Source organism: Anastrepha ludens, chromosome 6 (genome assembly GCF_028408465.1).
Source record: "Anastrepha ludens isolate Willacy chromosome 6, idAnaLude1.1, whole genome shotgun sequence".
Classification (NCBI taxonomy): Eukaryota; Metazoa; Arthropoda; class Insecta; order Diptera; family Tephritidae; genus Anastrepha; species Anastrepha ludens.
In genome coordinates, this window is record NC_071502.1 from 65,052,829 (window position 1) to 65,073,818 (window position 20,990).

At 37.5% G+C, this 20,990-nt stretch overlaps 1 protein-coding gene across 2 annotated transcripts in view; it reads right to left on the minus strand.

Annotated features, from left to right (window-relative positions):
* LOC128867494 (uncharacterized) overlaps positions 1-20,990 on the minus strand; it is a 133,759-nt gene that overhangs the window by 87,914 nt on the left and 24,855 nt on the right. Inside the window, exons 2-3 of one of the 2 annotated variants that reach the window (XM_054108751.1) lie at positions 12,851-13,967; positions 4,327-4,550 (exon numbers count right to left, since the gene is read on the minus strand). In XM_054108751.1, the coding sequence (XP_053964726.1) occupies positions 4,327-4,550; positions 12,851-13,782 (1,156 nt within the window). In that variant the 5' untranslated portion in view covers positions 13,783-13,967. Of the gene's footprint in view, positions 1-4,326; positions 4,551-12,850; positions 13,979-20,990 lie in introns of both variants that reach the window. The other variant, XM_054108752.1, reaches the window with a different exon arrangement.

A 20,990-nucleotide genomic window follows, 5' to 3' on the forward strand; every position in this document is an offset into this window, starting at 1 on the left:
AATCAATTTAAACTTTTTAATAAGAATGTTTAGAGAAGCTCTCTTTTCGGCGCAGTATTATAGCTCATTAAATTATAAAAATATGAACATATAGTGCTGATTTTGGCAATTTTTTTGCTAACTTTGATTGTAGTTTGTTTCCTTTCGTTACACGGAGAGAACATCCAGCACTTTCAGCACAAACAAATTTAAAATGTGAGCGCAATGTGTGCTCTTTGTGGCAACAGAACTCGATCGGCATTAACACTTCGTACTCCTTTTTCGTAAAAATTCGAATTAAAAAGTTTGAGATTTTCAGAAAAGTTTGTTGATTTTTTTTTTATTTTACAAAAGTTTGAAAGTTGGATTAGTATGGTTTTATGGTTTTTTGGTATGGTAGGAGAATGCTCTTATTTTACATTATATATACATATATATGTAGTCGCCCTCTCTACTTGTATGCCGCTATGAGTACGTAATGTCTAAGGGAAAGAAAGCTGCGCCGTTTTTTGTGTAGAACAAATTTGTATTACGCGCGCACCCTTAGCCCATCTCCTGTTTGGTTTGTGCGTATTGATATTTTTCAAGAAACGGAGGGACTTACTAGGTTTATGCCACTTTCGAAGGCTAAATGCTTTTTATGAGGAGCTTTTTCATGCTAGAAATGCACTCGGAGATTTGCCATTGCCTGCAGAGAGGTGACCACTTTAAGAAAAAAATTGTTTCTATAATTTTGGTGTTTGTGCCTCCAGTGGGTTTTCGAGCCGTCGCACAGTGCGCCGATTCCCGAAAAGCTGGCCAAAACTCAAAAAATTAAGTAATTGATTCGAAATTTCTTACTCGGGGATTGTCGGGGTCGCTGATTACGAATTTGATCTTAAAATTTTGAAAATCCACCCCCTTCCACCCCTATTGGCCACCCCTCACGTGAAATAGCATATATTCTAGAACATAACCAATAAATTTATATGTTTTCGGGGTCGCTGATTAGCAAGTGGTAGCAGCTGAATCTTGTTTTACTCAGTAACCATTACTTTTTTGAGTAACCTTTAATAGGTTCAAAAGGAACATATGACTATACAGTTTGAAAACTCAAATTTTATAAAAAAAATTGCAAAAAATGTATCTACGTATTGCTGCAGCTACAAATTTTGTGTCGAGGTATTGATATGTACTAAAGATTTCTCGTATTTTACGAACCTTCCGAAGATGATTCCATTTGGTTTTGTTCAATTTACTCCATTACAAAATCTTTCAAATGTGTACAACTTTCACTATTCATCGGCAGTAATACGATGCGCAAACGAAGGCCACGTTGCGACTGAAAATACAGAGGATACTTAGGGTACAGGACGTTGCTATGAACGGTTTTCACTACTCAAGGCATTACTGTAGCCAACCCAAAGACAAAAAAACTCTATCTAGAAACTTTTTTGTTCGACTTTTGGCCAGCTTTTCGGTGTTTCATGCACGAGGTTTCATACCCGGCCACTACCAAATGGTAGTCACGCACCAACCCATTCAAAAACGGTGACTATATAGGTGGGTACAATTCCAACGGTATCTTTGCATTTATACTGATACCACATTAACTTTTACGTGTTTTATACGAACATGTTGTAGCTGTATTTTTGCTACTCTAAAGACACTTACTTTGTCTTGCATTTCCTTTGTCATTTTGTTCTTCCTTTCAGCGATTGTGTGGAGCCTTTGACATTGCATTTCTTGTTGTTGCAGAAGAAATTTAATAGAAGTGAAATTGCTGTCACCGAAAGCGATGCTGCCGATTGCTACAGGCTGTTATTTTTATTGGTATTTCTTTGCGTTTGCTCATTTTTCAATTGTCTGCTGTTCCGGGTTTTAGCTGTTTAGGCAGAATCGCCAATTGCAGTATGCCGTCTTTGATTTAAAAAAATTGTATTTTGTATTTGCAACCAAATCAAATAAGTACAGCTCTTTACTACCAAAAAATTTTTATGAAAAATTAAAAAAAAGACAACGAAACTCACAAAAAATTTAAAAGAAAATTATAAAAAATTACAATATACTTAAAAAAAATATACTTATAATAAAGTAAATCAAATATTTTTTCCTTACAGTGATCGGTTGATTAATTTTATCTATAATGCAAGATTCATATAATTAGTCAAAAAAATAAAAAAAAAGTTCAAAAAAGTCCACAGAACAAACAAATTGTATTATAAAAATTTTATTTAGCTTGAAAAATGGCAGCACTTTTTATGATAAAGTGGCATATTAAACAACTTGCATGAAAATCTTAAAGCTTTATGCTAAGCTCACTTATTACAGAAGAAAATAGGATAGAAAGGATCCTTCCTCGTTTTTAGCAAAAATTTTGGATCACAAAGTTGCAATCATCAGACGGATTCGTCACTCGAGTCTCGTCCCTGCTCTTTGAAAATAAAATACCACGCACAAAAAACAACTTCTGCGAATAACGGGATCGAATTTGTATATTCCTGCATTCCCCCGCTAAAGAAATGACGCGCCCGAAAAAAATCACCAGTACGGAGAGAAATACCACATAGCCGCAAAACGTGAACATGCTGCTTACAAAATCATTCTGTGTAAGATTGCTACCAGAAGAGAAGTAGTGAGACGCATTATCCGAAGATGGAAAAGAGAGGCCGAAATACGTGACTTCAAAAAAGCTTGAAAGGGTTCTCAATAAAAAAATTTCTCAAAATTCTAAAACTCAAAAAATTCAACGCCTAACAAAAGGTTTTGAGATCAAGTGGATTGCTGGTGAAAATAAAGAAAACGCACAAGTAACTGATATCTAAAGCATGCTTGAATTAAGGTGAAAAGAGAAGATGATTTATAAACTTTTGAACTTATGAAGAGTTGACAGTGGTGATTATTGCAGACTAGCGAGGAATAAGCTTTGTAAGTAAGAAAGATGTAATTCGATCTCAGTAAATAAGTCATGCAATACCTGGTAGTGCAAGCAGAACATGGCATCCCAAACTCGAGTTCACCTGATATTTCTAGTTGGGTTCATAAATCCTCTTTAGTATCTCGCAACACGTGGAATATACTCTGAAAGTTTGCAGCTCACTAAAGCCACGCTGTATAAGCCTTTGCCCTGTCATACATATTTACAGGGGTTACTACACACCCTTTCAAAAGAAAAGGAAGAATGTCCAAGAGAACCATATTAGGACTTATACGAGGTTTGAAACATTCCAAAGCATTTTTGGGATATTACAACTGATAACGGCTTAACGATTTCATGAGCAATCGTGCAGAACAATTTAAGAATTGTCACGGAAGTTTTCACAAAACTTTAGAAACTGGGAAATCTTCAAGTTTTGCACAGTAGAGAGCGAAATTGCAGCACCCATTCTTGGGCAGTGCCCTGCACCCATACAGAAATGCAAAATAATACTGGGTAATCATCTAATAATGAACGTCACATAGAAGTCCAAGGATTTAGAGATCATACAAAAGTTCCGCACAGAGGTTGGATTAAAAAACATTTGCGCAATCCTGGAAGGAGACACGTCATATCTTTAGGTTAGTACTTTACTCGCAACATAATAATAATAATAAAACAGGCCAAGCCACAGCGAGGCATGTCCCAGTGCAGCTAGTAAATAAATAAATAATAAATAAAAAATAAATTCTGATTGCTCTACTCTTTAATAGGTGTCATTTTCAATACTTTTCAGCCAACCTGTATGAGGTGCGTGAACATATGAAAAGTATGTGCACTGCATAATAAAAAGTTATTGCCTTCGGCGAGCAACGGTTAACGGGCAAATCATTTGCACAAACAAAAAATTAAATGCATTGGAGACAATTTCATTTGGTCGCTGCTACTGTCGCCACCACAGAAATTGTTTCAACGTCACTCTGCTGCACACAAGTCAACGAGAGCACAAAAAAGTTAGCTGTTGGTCATTTGCAAATATCAGCCACAAGGGATGTGACTATAATAAAGAATAAATATGAAAAAAGTAATAGCCAAGTGACTCGTTATAGCAGCAGAAGCGCAATTGCTACCTCTGGTTGCATGATTATTAATAAAGAGTGTAATAATTTTTCTAGTGCGCGGCAAAAATAAAAAAACAAAACCAACAAAGATAATAAAAGTTTATAAACAGCACGAATACTACAGGTAAATAAGCATAGCCGTGAAAGAGTAGAAGCAAATGCAACTGAAGTATGAGAGAAGAAAATAAATAAACATTTTTCATTTGCATTGTGCGCCATTACCAATGCCTTCGTTACCCCTGGGTATTCGCACTATCCAAATACTTTCTGCATTTTATCACATTTATCTCCACAACCACACCCCCTTTGCATTTCGTTCCACTCACTTACCATGCATTGACGCCGGCGAGGAGGCAATATCACGACGCAGCCTTTTTGCCACATGGCTCACGCTACTCTGCTCAGCCACAGCTGCCTCATTATACGCCAGCGTTGGCGCATCTGCAACGTGCCTCGCATGTCCAACATATTTACGTTCATTTTTCACCACCGTTCCATCGTTTGCTGCCATCACTGGAATTCCCGCCGCTTCAGCCGCCGTCGCTCGAATTGTGCTGCAAGAGGAAAGAAAAAATATATTATGCATATTCGAGTATGTACGAGTATACGAGCATATTATATAAATAAAGGAGAAAACGACAAAAATTGCAAAAATAAAACTTTCCCGGTGGCGTTTTCGAAGGAAGCACAAATTTTTATTATTATTATGGAGTAGAACAAGAACAAAAACTAGCCCAAAGAGAGCAGTCGGGACGGTAAAATTGTAATATTGCTGATGAATTCGACGATGAACAAAAAGCGGTAATGAAATCGTTGAAAGTTCAGCTAAAGTAGAAGTGAATTTTTAGCGTTTGCTCATAAAATTTTGATGAGCATTCAGTTATTTGTGTTTAGTTGAAAGCAGCTGTGCTAATTGCTCATTTTATTACGTCCCTGTAAGTATGCAATTCCCAACAGCGAGCGCACTATTTGGCTATTTTTCCTTTCGCTTATTAGCGCACGTGTGCACCTCTCAAGCAACTTATGAAGTGAGATAGCAAATGCTATGAAAACATATGGAACACTGCTTGCAGGCTATAATCAACAATACAAAAACAAGAGTGCGTCCATCAGAGAGCGCACGACGTCACTCTAGTCTAGTTGTGCAGTGTTGATAAACCTTTGCTCTTTGAAATCAATTTAGTGCATTTATATCCCCAAAAACGATCATTTTTAAGTTTGCTGTTAGTTTCTTTTATCAACTTCAAGCTGCCAAAACTGTTTGCGATTGTGGAAGAATATTTCATATTCTTCTCTCAGTTCTTCGTAACATTTAAAACCTTTTTATAAATTTTAAAAAGCCTTTGAATTTACTGAATACGAATTAAAGCCATAGAGGTGTATTCATGGTAAAAATAAACAAAAAATAGCAGATAATGCAGAAGAAACCATGACGACCTTTTTGAGAAATGGCTACCTTATCTTGTTACACAACCTCAAATACCTGTATAGCAAAAAAGTGTCTTTCGGCCTTTTGTTTAATCTCTTAACGTAAGTTTTAAATGCAATAATAGATGTTTACAATACAGTCTATAGTACATAATCATAACACATTTATTTAAACAAACGCACACAGTAAAAACAATTGTAATCAAATAATTAGCATTTCACTTTTTTTTTTATATCCAAAACTAGGCAACACATCCTTTATGAGAGAGATATTTGGCAGCCGGAAGGAGAAGAAGAAGAAAAAAAAACAAAGAAACACAGAAATAAAGCAGGTCACAGACGGGAAAAAGGATCGTTTCGCATTTAAATTTATTTGTTTTTCACACTTTTCATTTTAGCGTTTTTTCTACTCTTTATATTTTCTAATAAAATTTGGCACGATTTTATTTTCACCTTTTTGAATCTTATATTTATCGCTCTTATTTTTCTAATGATGGCTGGTTTTTGAACAAATCTAACTATAAGTTCCTCAATAATGTTCTGCTTAATACTGCCATCTTTCCGCTCACGTGTACCCTTGAAATATAGAAAATTAGGTGATATTGCCAAATTCGTTGAGAGCAATGTAAGGGTACCTAGATAGGCGCCAGCTTATTATTCTCTCTCTCGTGGGCTATAACCATGCTCAAGGCATCGCGTTACTTTCTCTCAAGAGAATTCAAAAAAAAGTGCGAGGTGAGGCCAATATCAGACGGTCGACCGTATCGGAGCGAATTTTAAAGAATAACTCATTTGCTAACATAACCGGGGTCATTACAACCCTTTTTTTAAGTGATAACAGAGATTATGTTGATGAAATATAAAAAACAAAATAGATACAGTATTTTCTAATGTTGCTTCGTTGTCGTCCGAACAAACAGCTGATTGGACGATTTCGACTCGCTCAATTTCGTTTTTCACTATAGCTGAAGACCTCATCCTGGTCGCTACTCGGTTCTCAGTAAATTTGGTAGAATCAGCAATTTTCACAAATTTGGCATGTTTATTTCACAGTAATGACTACTACAATTTTTTTTTAAATCTGATTAGAAGTTCGAAATTTTTATAAAAATTTCTTCCCTTTAATTTGCACAAATTTTCACTTCGGTTTATATGGTTTTTGTAGGAGAATGAACCATGTTTTCATAAAAGAAATTATCAAAATTAAATAAGAAACAAATAAATTGTTACAACTCTTCAATTAGTTTTAATAAAAGAGTTTTTGCAGTCTAAATCTCAGAATCCGAATTCCAAATAGAAACAGTCAAAAATATTGTAATGAATGGATTCTTGCTTAGTGTATATGCAAGTATCAAAATAAAGGGTTTTCCAATAAGACGTGTTATTCCCGTAAAAGATCAATGGTTTCATTGCTTGTGTGGCACGAAGTGCCGTCTTGTTGAAAATAAACGTTGTACAGATCAATACCATCCAATTCCGGCCATAAAAAATCGTTAATCATTCCTCGATAGCACAATCCATTCACCGTAAGTGTTGCTCCAGCTTCATTTTTGAAAAAGAAAGGTCCAATTACTCCGCCGGACCACAAACCGCACCAAACAGTCACACATCCTCAACGTGGCTTAAGAGGCATTTCAACAATATCTTTTGGATTTTCTGAGCCCCAGATCGGGCAATTTTGCTTGTTGACGAAGCCACCGAGATGGAAATGGGCCTCATCACTCAAGATAATTTTTCGACAAAATTTCGGATTATTTTCATGCATTTCAACGACGCAATCAACAAAGACACGGCTTACGTTCTTGTGTTAACTGGACTTTGTAAGCCTTAAGACCCAAATCTTTATGCAAAATAGGGTGTAATTACGTTTGTGGAATGCCTAATTCCAAGGAACGACGAGGCATGGTAAGCCTGGGGTTTCTTCAACACTTTCTGCTACAACAGCAATATTCTCCGCTGTTCTTGAGCGACGTGCACGGGTATTATTCTTCGCATCACTAACTTGTCCCAACAGCTCGAATTTTTTCACCAATTTCTGTATTGCGGTCCGACTAGGTGCTTTACGATGACCCAAAAATGTTCAAGTTTTACGAACCGTCTCTGCCAAATTTTCACCATTTTTATAGTGAATTTTAATAATTTCAATGCGTTGGTTAACCGTGTGCCGTTCCATTTTTATTAAGGGCGTAGTTTCTAATTGTCAAATATCAAAAATGGCAGCTTCAAAAGTGGCACCTCCAAAATTGCGGGCTATTCAAAATAGAACCTGTTATTGGAAAACCTTTTATTATCAAGCATGCCCGACTGATACTTTATTACTTGGTATTTTAATTTTATAAAAATAAAATACAAATAAAAAACTACCAACTAACGGTTAGCGAATAAACGACCCAAGTGTGAATGCCACTACTAATTCCATTAAAGCTTTTTGAAATTTCATCCACTTCAAACTAAAAGTTTCGAGCTTGTAAAAAGGCAATATACCTGAAGGCTCTTGTTGCATAGCAGATTAGTGTTAGTTGTGTGCGTCATGCGAAAAATTTCTGTATAAGAATACTTATATACTAGCATAAGTACTAAAATAATAAAAATAAAACAAGTTCATGAATCAAACATGAAGTTCTATTTTCGTGTGCGGATTGACGGTAACGGAGCGATGCAAGCTGCGCCCTCCGGCTATGTGACGCATTTCTATCAGCTCAACAATAAAATCCCTAGGGCCACCAACTAGCAATAATTTTTGATTTTACTTGGGCTATAAAAAACAAGAAACAAAAAACAAAATACGAAGAATTCCTGCCAATTTTTCTCAAAATAGTAGAACTCAACTACTATCAGTAATATTATGGTGTGCTATCGGTGTGTGCTGTCCTTTGCATGCTACAAGTTCAAGGATAATTCGTTCCCGCACAGCACCTTGAACTCATACACCAACTGGTATAAGCGCACAGTTCGATTCACGCGCACGCCACACACTGGAACACAGATTCGCGAAAATTGGCAAAAATGTGTCTAGCGCAAACGTGCATATCGACGCTGCTATTGATGGCGCTGAGCAAATTTTTGGCAACAACATTCGCTTATTTGCATTTAATTGACTATTTAAGCCACCAAAATATTTCTGAATTAATTAAGTGGATTTCTAAAATTTTTTTTTTGGATTGCCGATATGGTAATTGCATGCCAGGAAAATTCGAAAAGACGAGAGAAGAGTTCCAAGGTTGCCGCTTAAATCGATTATTTTCGTTATCACAAAAGAAGAGAGATAATATGGCCTTCAATATAAAAAAAAAACAACAACTGTAGACATGAGTGCAGAGAAACCCGCCTCCTCTAGCAGCTTCATCTCGATTTTAATGAAATATCCACACCTTGCGGCAGTAAAAGTTATTTTATTTAAATTTCGTATGTCCGTCAGCTAAGCTTGATTTTATATGGTAATGCTGCATACTTAGTTTTTCATTTTCTCATTAATTTAATTTTTGAGAGGACTTTAAAGTTTCAAAGCACTAAATTTTCAAAAATTTGTTTTAAATACTTAGGATACCCACTCTATGACAATAATATAGGTATAAAGGGAAGTATAATACATCCGGCTAATAAGAAAGTAGTGGGTGAAATATGTATATTCTAAGTCAAGGTATTTGCAAGCTTACAAACTTATGAGTCTTGGTCTGTCTTGTAGACTATGTAGGCGGAAAGGCAGAAATAAGTGACAGACAAGTTGGCCGTAAGGGGTTAGCCAGCCCTCAGACTGCTTCAAAATGGTTACACTATATTGATAATTTGGAATGGCTCAGTAAATAAAAAGGATGCTCGTACTTGGACCAAGGATAAGATACTCTAGAACCGTGGAAATAGATGCCCATATTTAAGACTGAAATCAAAGTAATAGAAAGACGGGCGGACTCCAATATAAGGCTCAAATAGCAGAACCGAAACATAGCAATCTTATCAATTAGCCAAGCTGCCCTCAGGTCCAATCGGGTAAACTTTAAACTAACACTAACCAAGTCTGAATTTACGGAGACTGACCACATCATCTGCCTTCATGGGTGCAAAGTACTTTTGTATATTGAAGGCTGTAAACATTACCGGACTTAGCTAGAAATTTATTTGTGTGAAATCTTGACATTATGTAGAGTAAAGAATCATACTCTAAATGCGGATACAGCGTTCGTGCTCGGTGCTTTTACACACAATTTGTCACTTTTAATTTTTTCGGAGCGCATTCAAAATGTGCTGAGGACTCTTTATTCGGGTCAATTTGATTTGGATTTGATGATTAGGTTAGGTTAGGTTATGGTGGTAGTCGGTACATACGACCAACTCACTTAGACCTTACAGATCCGTTCTGATACCACTGTGCGACACGGGAGCCTTGAAGCGCAGAAGATTGATCTAATCCCCACACCAGACAGTTCTGTAAGAGAATTGAAAAAGTGTTTACCTAGTCAACCTGCTCTGATTTTAGCTAAGGCTGGACAACTGCAAAGAAAGTGCTCAACTATTTCTTCCTCTTCCTCATCTGTACAACTTCTAATATTCATAGGAAAAAACTCCTAGTCGGAAAAACTGCCTGCCAAATAGGTGCCAGTGACACAAGCCACGACCTTCCAGATACCATCCCTTGAGATACTAAGCAATTCCTTTGTTTTTTTTTCTTTTTTATTTGCGCCCCTAGTAGCCTAGCTGCTATACACGTATCTTCATTTCTCCATGACACATTGGCCTCTTAGATGTTGTTTTTTTATTATTAGTTTGCTCGTGGCCGTAAGTGTCCTAATGATACTTTTGTCACTGAGCAGTTGTAGAGCAGTACCTTTCCTGACTAGCTTATCGGCTTTACAGTTTCCCTCAATATCCCTGTGCACCGGAATCCAAATAAGGCTGACCTTGAATACAACGCTAATATCATTTAGGGTTGCCCGGCATTCCTGTGCAACATTTAATCTTAGTGTAGCCGCTTTTAATGGCCGCCTGGCTATCCGAGAATATATTTATAGTCGTTTTTGTTACGGCATGCGTATTTAAATATGTAGCCACTTCTTGAATAGCTAGAGCTTCTGCCTGATAGACGCCGCAGTAGTCTGGTAGTCGAACGGATAGTTCCAGTCTTAATTCTTTCGAAAATACTGCATAGCCAACCCTATCGTCTAGCTTGGAACCATCCGTATACAAATTTATGGTCTTGTTGTCTGCCACGCCCTTCTTGACGGTATGCTCGTCTTGAATAGCTTGTCGAAGATGAGTCAAGGAATAGAATAGTTTATTTCTTGTTTGTGACTGTTCAGAGATGTGTACATGCGTGGCCAAACCACCGCTCTTTCCCTAGCGCCATACTTTTGAGTCTAAGCGCCGAGGCGGCGTACACGTGTTTCTTCACGAGATTTAGTGCAGGCAAATTGATTAGCACTTTCAGCGCTTGGAGTAGTCCTTAAAGCACCAGAGATGAATAAAAAAGCTATTCTTTGGACCTTACTTACGATTTTAGCTTAACTCACCTTTTGAGCAGATGACCGCCATACAAGTATTCCATATACTAAAGTTGGCCTAATTACCCAATTACTCATATCGAAGATTAGAACTGACAATCATCTCTTTTTCTATGCATTTAGTAGCAGTTTACATGTATCAAAATCAAAATTCCGTGTTTAAGAAAATAAATTGTGCAAAGCTGAATAGTGAACCCTACTTCAGCACTTTCTAAGACTAAACAAAAAGTATGAGAAGAGATAAAATGTTGTTGATACTTGAGCATCACCTCGTGCATCACAACAAGACTATCTTAAGGGGGAGCGCCACTGAGAAAATACAAAAAAATCGATTTTTTTTTTGCATAAATTGTTAGTATAACTACTCAAGAAAATGTGGTCAAAATTTTTAAGCGAAATTCGCTTTATTCCCGATTCTATATGCACTGAAGTGAGCGTCCGTCGGTTCGGCCCCATAGCGCTTACGATATGATGCTTTATTTCAAATGCGTTTTTCTCGAAACAACTTTTTTTGACACGGTGGCAACGACTTCTCGAAGACTAACCGATTTTAATTTTATTTTTTCAAAATTTTTGGTTATCGCATTGGCTACCGTTGTACGTAGCCGATTTTCAAAATTTTGAAAATAACTATTGGGCCTGTTGAAAATCAAAAAAATGGTGAAAAACACATATCGAGTTTCAAATCACCACCATTTTGTCAAAAAAAAAAAACAAACAAAAAACGGATACGTACAACTATAGCCATTATTGTGTAGATCAATAAAATTTTTCGTTTTTTAATTTCAGATGATTATTCATTGCTGTATCGCTGCCACTAGATGACGTCATTTTTTTTTAACTAGTTACGTTTCTTCTCTTCTTCTTCTTAACTGGTGCGATAACCGCTTACGCGATTTTGGCTGAGTTTAACAAAGCGCGCCAGTCGTTTCTTTCTCGTGCTAACCGGCGCCAATTGGACACACCAAGTGAAGCCAAGTCCTTCTCCACCTGATCTTTCCAACGCAGAGGAGGCCTTCCTCTTCGACTGCTACCACCAGATGGTACCGCATCGAATACTTTGAAGGCCGGAGCGTTTGTATTCATTCGGACGACATGACCCAGCCAACGTAGCCGCTGGATCTTTATTCACTAGTTACTTTTACATACAAAAATTTGCCAATTTTCAATATTTTTTAATAAAAATTTACATCAACATAGTTTAATACATATATAATAAATTGCCTTCTGTCCGATCCTCGATTAATCATTCCTACTTACAAAAAAAATTCCCAAAAATCGACTATTTTTTGACCTCCCACAGTGGCGTTCCCCCTTACAAAAAGAGAAAAGTCTCCAAAGATCTTACGCATTTGGATTCAATGGGCATTTGGAATTCTCAGCGATACACAAGGGATTAGCTGGCCTAAATGGTTCTCTATGTACCCTGCACAGGGCGGTAGCTATAATAATCTTACCTAATATTTTCTGTATTCGTACGATTTCAGTACATGCAAATTTATAAATATCTTAATTCCTTTCAGCACAAGGTACAAGTAACAGTGATAAATAGGCCTTATTTCAAACCAAATTTAACCGGCAATTTGAATTTATGTTATGCCCTTACTTTATCCATAATCGATTCTCCTTCTTCTACCCACAAAGTTGAAAACTTTCTAATAGGCGTTTACATCCTCCGAAAGCGAGCAATGACACGCCACCTGCTAATAATCAAATTACATTCAAATTGCTTCTGCAAACTACAAACACCACCAAGACATGAGCTACGTCACTGCCACTTGCATAAAACTGTAAGACTACCTTATTTTCCGACACCTCACCTCTCTACGGGGATTGTTGAATTTTGCAAAGGCAATTAATCATCGCCTGCAGGGTGAACTCACCAGATCAATTGTGTGTCTTCAGTCAGTTAGTGGTTATAGTAGACTTACCGTTGTTGGTAGCTGTGGAATGGCTCAGCGCCACCAAACACTTCATTGTGCTCTCGCGTTACTTGTTGTTGCTTTTGTTGATTATGTTGACCCTCTTGCTGCTGCAGTACTTGCGCCACAATTCCACGCAATAACTGCTCTGATGCGAGCAATTCACGTTGAAAATTTTCCCGAAACTCAGAATTCACGTATGCCGGCGTCACAGTTATTGGCATACTGCTTTTGATGCTTTCGCTGTTTGCGTTGATGGAGTGCACGTGCGTGTAGAAGAGCACCGAAAGGGTGGCTAAAGCAAGAGCGAGCGTGCCAAGGCACATATAGACTGCGTACAATGAGGTGGGCGGCGTCGGAGCTTGTGTTGGCGGAGGTAAAGGCATTGGCGGGATAAGCGAAGGTGTGCCTGTAGGCGAGGTCATCGCTGTTGAAGTGAGCAAACCTTTATGTATACAATCGCAGTCACAGTGGCAGGCGGTATGCGCCGAGGCTTTTGACTGCGAATGTTGTTGTTCACTTTGCTGCCAACTACTGCTATTTGAAAGCGCGTGCTGGCAATTTTTACATTTAGCCGTCGATTGCAATTTTGCTGCCGTCAGCTTTGTTGCTATTTTAGTCGCTTTCACAGCGCCCGTTATTGTCGTACTGTCGTTGGCATTTTCCAGCAACATATCATCAATTAGATTGGCCGTCGAACTGGCGGTCGAGCTTGCCAGCGACGCGGATACATCAATTGGTAGAGTTGTTGTTGCCGCTGCTGTTGCATCCGCTTGTGGCGCTACTATCACTTCCGTTTCAGCTTGTGTTTCGCCTATCGGCATTATATCAGGTCTGCATATTGCCTCGGTCTTCTCTCCAGCAGCTGCACGCTGCCTTTTGTTCTCCTTTTTGTGTCTTTTGGCTGCCTGCCCATTCATTTGATTTATTGCCAAAAACATTTTCGCGAACAGAATTCGTTTTCCAACTTCGCTACAAATCCTTTACTGTTTTGCTGCTTCAGTTTTATTTTGGTTTTGCTTGCTTGTGGTTGTTGCGATGGCTGCCTCCGTGCAGCTGGGCGACACTCAAAGTCAGTCTCGTTTTTTTCCGCTTGTGCCAAGCGCTCGGTGAAAGAACGTTGCAACTATAAATAAACTTAAAGTTAGTTAAAATTTTATTTCGACAAAAAAAAACAAAAGGACGAAAAACAAAATAAAACTTTATTTAAAACATTTTTATTGGCAAGCAGTCAGTTGAATGTTAAAAACGTAGGTGGTACAAACTAAGCTCATAAATTATTGGTGACGGTAAAATAATCTAAAAAGATAGATATACCTACATAATATATAAATTGTTTGCAGCGGCTGCCACTTCAACCTACCCTCAAGACAATTTTTTCATGTAATTTCAGTCAGTTAGTCTTGACTCAACTTTTATAAATTAGCTCGATGGTATAACATTAGTGCATGATGGAGGATGATTCCGTGCCCATGGAGGATGATTCCATGTGTAGAAGTCCACGCAAGTGCGGAAAGTTACTGACCGCCATTCACTTGGGAGTGGCCAGGAAGATTCTTCTGCATATGGTTCATCCTCTGGATAGCTTCCGAACACCCGTTCGGGAATGAGCTAACGTGAGAAGGCGAAGCATTCCAGGATAGCTGGTTGTGACCTGGGTTTGGGACCCACCATTTAAAAATTCCCCCCCATGAAAAGAAGTACAAAGCCTCGGATGGGAGCTACCATCGAGTGTATTTCTTTTGCAAAAAAAAAAACTTGTCATAAAAAACCATCTGCCGTTCGGAGGCGGCGTAAAAATGTGAGTTACACAAGAAGGCAATTTTATTAATACATATATTTCATTAATTTAATTTTATATTGTATATATTTGAAAATATCTTTCGTAGCTATTTGGCGCTGTTACAAATTTTTTTTTTAAGAATTTTTTTATAAAACGAACATCCGTTAAGTCGGAGCTTAGAGCTCTCAAATCGCGAAAGGTCGTAACTTAACTAAACTCCACAGACTTTTAAGATGTTTGTAACAAATATGTTTTGACAAATCACTGACACAGTTTTCCATATAAAAGCTTAATAGCGTTAGGTTATGCAAATTAAGACTAGGTTAACCGAGTTTACAAGCATGTGGCGTGTAATACTTCGTTGTAATGCCTCCATGCTGGAGATATTCAGAGGTGACGTCACCGATATCATGCCAGCGGTTTGATTACGAAAAAACTGAAGTTGTGTTGGTAATATACGAAAAAAATTAACGCAACCTACACAGGTTTTACTTCTTTGTCATCTGAACAACGACTGATTGGGCGAGTGTGTGAATACGTATGAAATGAGCGGGCAAAATTTCACTATAGAATACCCGGTGACATAGCAGGAGAAACTACTCGCTCAATTTCGTTTTTCTCCATAGCAAAGGCCAAACCTGGTAATCTATCATCCTTGATGCCAAGGAAAAAAAGAAAAGAACAAAGTAGAGGAGAGAGAAAAGAGAGAAGACATAGGAGAAAGGTGAGAGATGAGACACAAGTGGTGAGAAATGGAATGTGAGAGAAGAGAGGAGGGGAAATATGTTGATTGCCGATAAAAGCCACAATTTAGAAAATACAAAATTAGACAAGATTGATGTACTATATATATAATATATAAGTTTGCGCCTTCCTAAGAGCAAACAAAAAATGAGGGATTGTATAATTCCTAATTAAAACAAGGATTGGATTGGTTGTATTGAAATTGATACCCCGCCATTATTCAACAACTACGAGTACCAAATTGACGTCGAAGGATATTGACATCTTACTGAAGTGAGAGATGAAGTAACTTATCTTTTTTCGTTAAATCATTTACAAAATAACGAGTTTTTCAAGAAAAATATTTTTTTCTAAGTTCAAAGCTTCTTTTTGAGCTCAAATCCGACTACTAAATCATTAAACCTTCAGATAAAGGTATCTTTAGAACAAACAAGGCATTTCTGGAATAACAGACTAAGCTAATTAAATGAATATAGACAGCAATCTCATTTACCTACCTCCCTCCCACCAAATTTGCAAGGAATAAAAACTAAAACTACGGAAAAAATTAGAACTTACACTTCGCCTTGCTTTAAACTTTAAGGCGCTGTTTAAAAAAAATTATTATATGTAAACATCCGACATTTGTCACTATTTTCCCCCATCTTTTGGGTAATCTACGAACTCCTCAACGGAAAAATTAAAATTTTGATTAGCGGGATCATGTGCAATCGATCGAAAGCAATGATAGTTAGGAGGAGCAACATCTGGAAAACATGGCGAATGAGGTAAGATCTTCAATTTAAAATTGTCTATGTTAATTTCTATTCATCTCTTTTACGATATGAGGATGAGCCTCATTTTATTGCCCTGTGTATTTCCTCTGTCTCTTTTAGTAGCGTGGCTATTTTTGGTTCTTGACACCAGTTCTTTTTGATGCTTTCGCTCGATTTTAATAACTCACCAAACACAGTGCCTTACCCTGAGAGGCGTGTACATTCGGTTTGCCTGCGAACGTGGAAGCATGTCCGGATTGCCCTTATGGCTTTCTGATATTCAAATTATAATAACGGTCCCATTAATTGTCGCCAGTTACAATGCAAACCGTTTCAGTTTTTATCGCTACAGCAACGGTTCATAAGCAAGGAATCTACTCTCAACCTCTCTCGGCTTCAATAATGGTACATATTGCCATTGTTTCTGATTAATTTCCATGGTTTTGACGCATTTTGAAATGGATTAATGAGTCACTCCTAATAACTCAGATAATTGTTTATTGCGCTTGCCACTACTCTCAATCAAGTAGTGCCACAATTCTTAACTTTCGAATAAATTCTGTCTTACATAGCAATGCCGGCATTCGACATCAAAATCACCGCTCTTGAAGAGTTCACTACGCGTTCTTTTTATATTAACCTCAGCATCACTAAAAGTTTTTAAAAGCATCTGACGAGCCTTAGCCGCAGATATCGTCAAAATTTCCCCCATCTCTGCCATCATCTATCGGAAAGTCTGATCTGTCGAGATCTTGGCACGAAACCTGACAGCTTTGGCCGAGAATACTTTTTTTAAGAAACACAAATTAACTAATGCGGTTTTGATGTAATGTTGGCAGATATCTGAGCCTTCTCTAAAAATGTTAGATCTGTCAATTTTGACTAGCACTTACCCCTGCCACCATCTATCGAAAAGTCTGAACTGTCACAGAAGATCTTAGTATTAAAAGTACAAAGCTAAGCACGTTTTTTAGTTCCTGCAATTTCTTGTAGAGCCCCTCGGCAGGCAATGGCAAACCTCCGAGTGTATTTCTACCATGAAAAAGCTCCTCATAAAAATATCTGCCGTTCGGAGTCGGTATGGAACTGTAGGTCTCCCCAATTGTGGAACAACATCAAGACGCACACCACAAATAGGAGGAGGAGCTCGGTCAAACACCTAACAGAAGTGTACGCGCCAATTATGTATGTATGTAATTTCTTGTAGATCATAGGTTGTTTAAATCGAGTAATCTCTTCTCTTGATTTGTTCCTAAATTAACTTAATCGAGCTAAATACTTCAACGAACGAAAACTTCTCGCTGTTTTCGAGGGCATCCTTATCAGCTCTTCATTGGCATATATTCCTAAATGAAGTTAGCTGTATGTCCAAGTTGATCATATGCGTGTATGCATTGGTATTCGTAGGCCGGTTTGGCATTTCAAACACCACAAAAAATATAAAAATTTCACTAAAGACGTAATAGCCTGCGGGGCTACTATACGAGTAGTAACAAATACAACAATGTAGAATGAATTTCAAAACTCCACACATTGCTTACAGCTGGCAACTTTTCCAAAATGAAATTCAAGGCAAAGTAAAAAATCCACTGAATGGCAGTAACTGCATTCTCAACTGGCCAGATACAACGACAACTACATAGAACAGCCAACTAGCTGTCACGTGCATGGAAAGTGGAAAGGAGGCAGCAGTACAGATTTGCTGCATGAATTCAATGAAAATATGTGCATATTACATTTTACATATGTTGCCAAAAAATACAGCAATTAATAGTGAAATACGTGACACGCTGGACAACGGTAACAGTAGCAGCAATGCTGGAATGACAATAACGGGCAGTGATTTTTGACTTGGTGATGTGACAGGTGCGCATAGTTTATTTATTTTTCTACGTTATTATGATATTATATTTTTTTTTTTTTTTTTGTTAAGTGGTATTTTGCTTTTCATATTTTAAGAGAAAAATAAACGCGATGTCTTGTTGCAAGCCACATCAAATGGGAAAACTTCAACTTATATATGTCAATGAGCGCCAGCCACTTGAAGAAACCATCAGTTTTGGATGACCGTTGGAAGTAGTTTTTTATTTTATCAAATATTCAAATTTAAAAGAATAACACAAATAATTTTATACAAAATAAAAGTACTTTTTATCAGTGATATTGTACCTTTAATGTAATGGAAGAGAGAAAAGGGATCTAGGCTGGAGAACAGCGTCAGGCTATCCCCAAAATGCACACTAAGAAACCTCAATCGCCTAGCCGCCCATTGCCCATTAACAGCGGTCAAGGAGACACCGATTTCTGAGGTGGGGACAACTGAAATCGGTTTTCTCGACCCCTCCTGGCAAGCTCAACGGCAATTTCATTTCCCTCTATATTCCTATGCCCTGGAACACAGATAAGAGAAATGTTTTCTGCACATTCGAGACGTTTGATCTCCTCCTTACTGGAATTGGTCAAACGAGATCTGCAACATGGCACGAAAGAGCTTTGATCGCAGCTTGACTATCGGAAAAGATATTTATGTCTGCCTCCCAACAGCAATTCCTAAGCGTTTTGCATGCCTGCAGGATCGCGACGACCTCTGCTAAAAAACACTACGCTTAAATGAGACTGAAATATCGGATGAATTAGAACAAAAACCCCGTTCCAACTCCAGATTCCATCTTGGATCCATCGGCAAGAACAGAGGTACCTATGTCCATATGGACTCTGTCCTCCTTCAAATCCAGCCTGCTTGGAAAGATTGCCCGAGCACAACCCTCAAAACCCAGTTTGCGGATTGAGAGATATGTACGAAGTACCGAGAAGGAAGTAGAAATCCGTATCAAAATGCTAGCATATCCTACAGGAGATTGCCCCCAGGGGCCAACCTCCTTCAAGCTAATACGGCTATAAGCTGCAACGGATTGAACTTGAGTGCAGAATAAGTCCAAAATTACGTTAAGAGCGACAGTGAGGCGTGTTCTACACGCCCCAATGCACAATTACTAAGAATTTTAACACACTTTTTACGAACTGTTATCGTTAACTTTCTTATTATAAATTTAATTATTATTATTAAAGTCGAAGTTATTGTTTTTTGTGCTGATTTTTTTAATTTTAATTTTTATGTGATATTTTATAGTTCAACTCTTAGGTTTTTATTATTTTATCTTAAGCTAAATTAAAAAAAAAATTTCAATTATCGACAATTTTATTGTATATTACTTTTTATTTGTCTTTTGGTAAATTAAAGAATTTATTTTTAATTTTTTGTTTTATTTATTGTTTATTCATATTTTATCTTTCTCGAACTAAATTTAAAAAAATTCCAATTATCCAACATTTGTAAGACTGTTTCTTTTTTGCAGTTAATTTCTGTTATTTTTGTCCTTATGCTAAATTAGAAAAAATGGTTTTAGGGTCCCTTTTTGTAGTTAAGTGAATTGAAAAATAAACAAGACTGGCAGCATAAAAAACTTGTTAATCGCGCCATATTTTTAATGAGTTAGTGTTACATCCCTAATGACTTCCAGTGAAAGCTTGGTGACATTCGGTTCAGTGGAAGCGAAGTTATTGCGTCTAAAGTGTCAGTATTTTTGTGTCATCGGTACAAAAATGAGTTTCGAACAAAGAACTAATATCAAATTTTGTTTTAAAATCGGTGAAACGTGTACCGAAATATTTGAATTGATGAAAAACGTTTATGGCGATGATTGTCTATCTCGTGCCAGAGTTTATGAGTGGTTTACACGTTTCAAAGATGGTTGTGAGGACATAAATGACAATGAACATACGAGGCACCCAAAATCAGTAATTACCAAAAACTCCATCGAAATTGTTGGGAAATTTATCAAACATGAACCGAAATCATCGTTCAAATTCATGGCCTCGGAATTGAAGACCTCCAAAACATCGATTTATCGCATTTTTAATGATCATTTGGGCTTACGAAAGTTCTATGCACGTTTCATTCCGCACAAGTTAATTGAGGACCAAAAATTGCTTAGAATTCAACATTCGAAAGACCTCATTAAAGAGGCGAGAAAAGACGAAAGCTTCCTTTACAACATTGTAACTGGTGATGAAACGTGGTGTTTCCAACATAAACCTGAAACTAAGTGTCAAAGTGCCGAACGGGGCCTTCCAGTCGCGCCACCACCCAAAAATCTGAATAAGTCAAAAATCAAGTCGATGCTCATTTGTTTTCACGATTTCAAGAGAATTGTCCACAAGGAGTTCGTACCAACCGGCATAACCGTCAATGCAATTTTCTATCTTGGCGTTTTGGAGCGTTTGTTGCATCGCATTCGTCGGATTCGCCCTGAATACCGCGAAGGAGGAAGCTGGCGCTTATTGCATGATAATGCACCATCTCATCGATCCGCTCTTTTGACTGATTTTTTTACTAGAAATCGCATTTTAACCATCAATCACTCACCGTATTCGCCTGATATGGTTTCCTGTGACTTCCACCTATTCGGAAAATTGCATTTGGCCATGAGGCCCAAAAGGGATGTATTGACAATAGGAAGGACATTTCGGTCAATGCCTGGAATACTCTTTTGAAAACCATTTAGATCTCGCAAAACAGTGTATCGTGGCCAGAAGGGGACGATTTTGAATAAATAAAATCGAAGTTACCAGAACAAAGCGTCTGTTTTTATTTTAGCTCAGTCTTGTTTATTTTGGACATTAAGACGCATTGCAACTTATTTCGATCTTTTTAAGACCACTTCAATAAGTTTCAACTTTTTCAAAATTGTTGTCTTTTTTGGCAAGTTCATTATTATTATTTTTTTATTACTATTGTTCTATTTCTTAAGTTGAATTTAAAGGAAAATGCTCTCTGTTTTAAAATAGCTGATATGTTTTGTGGTTA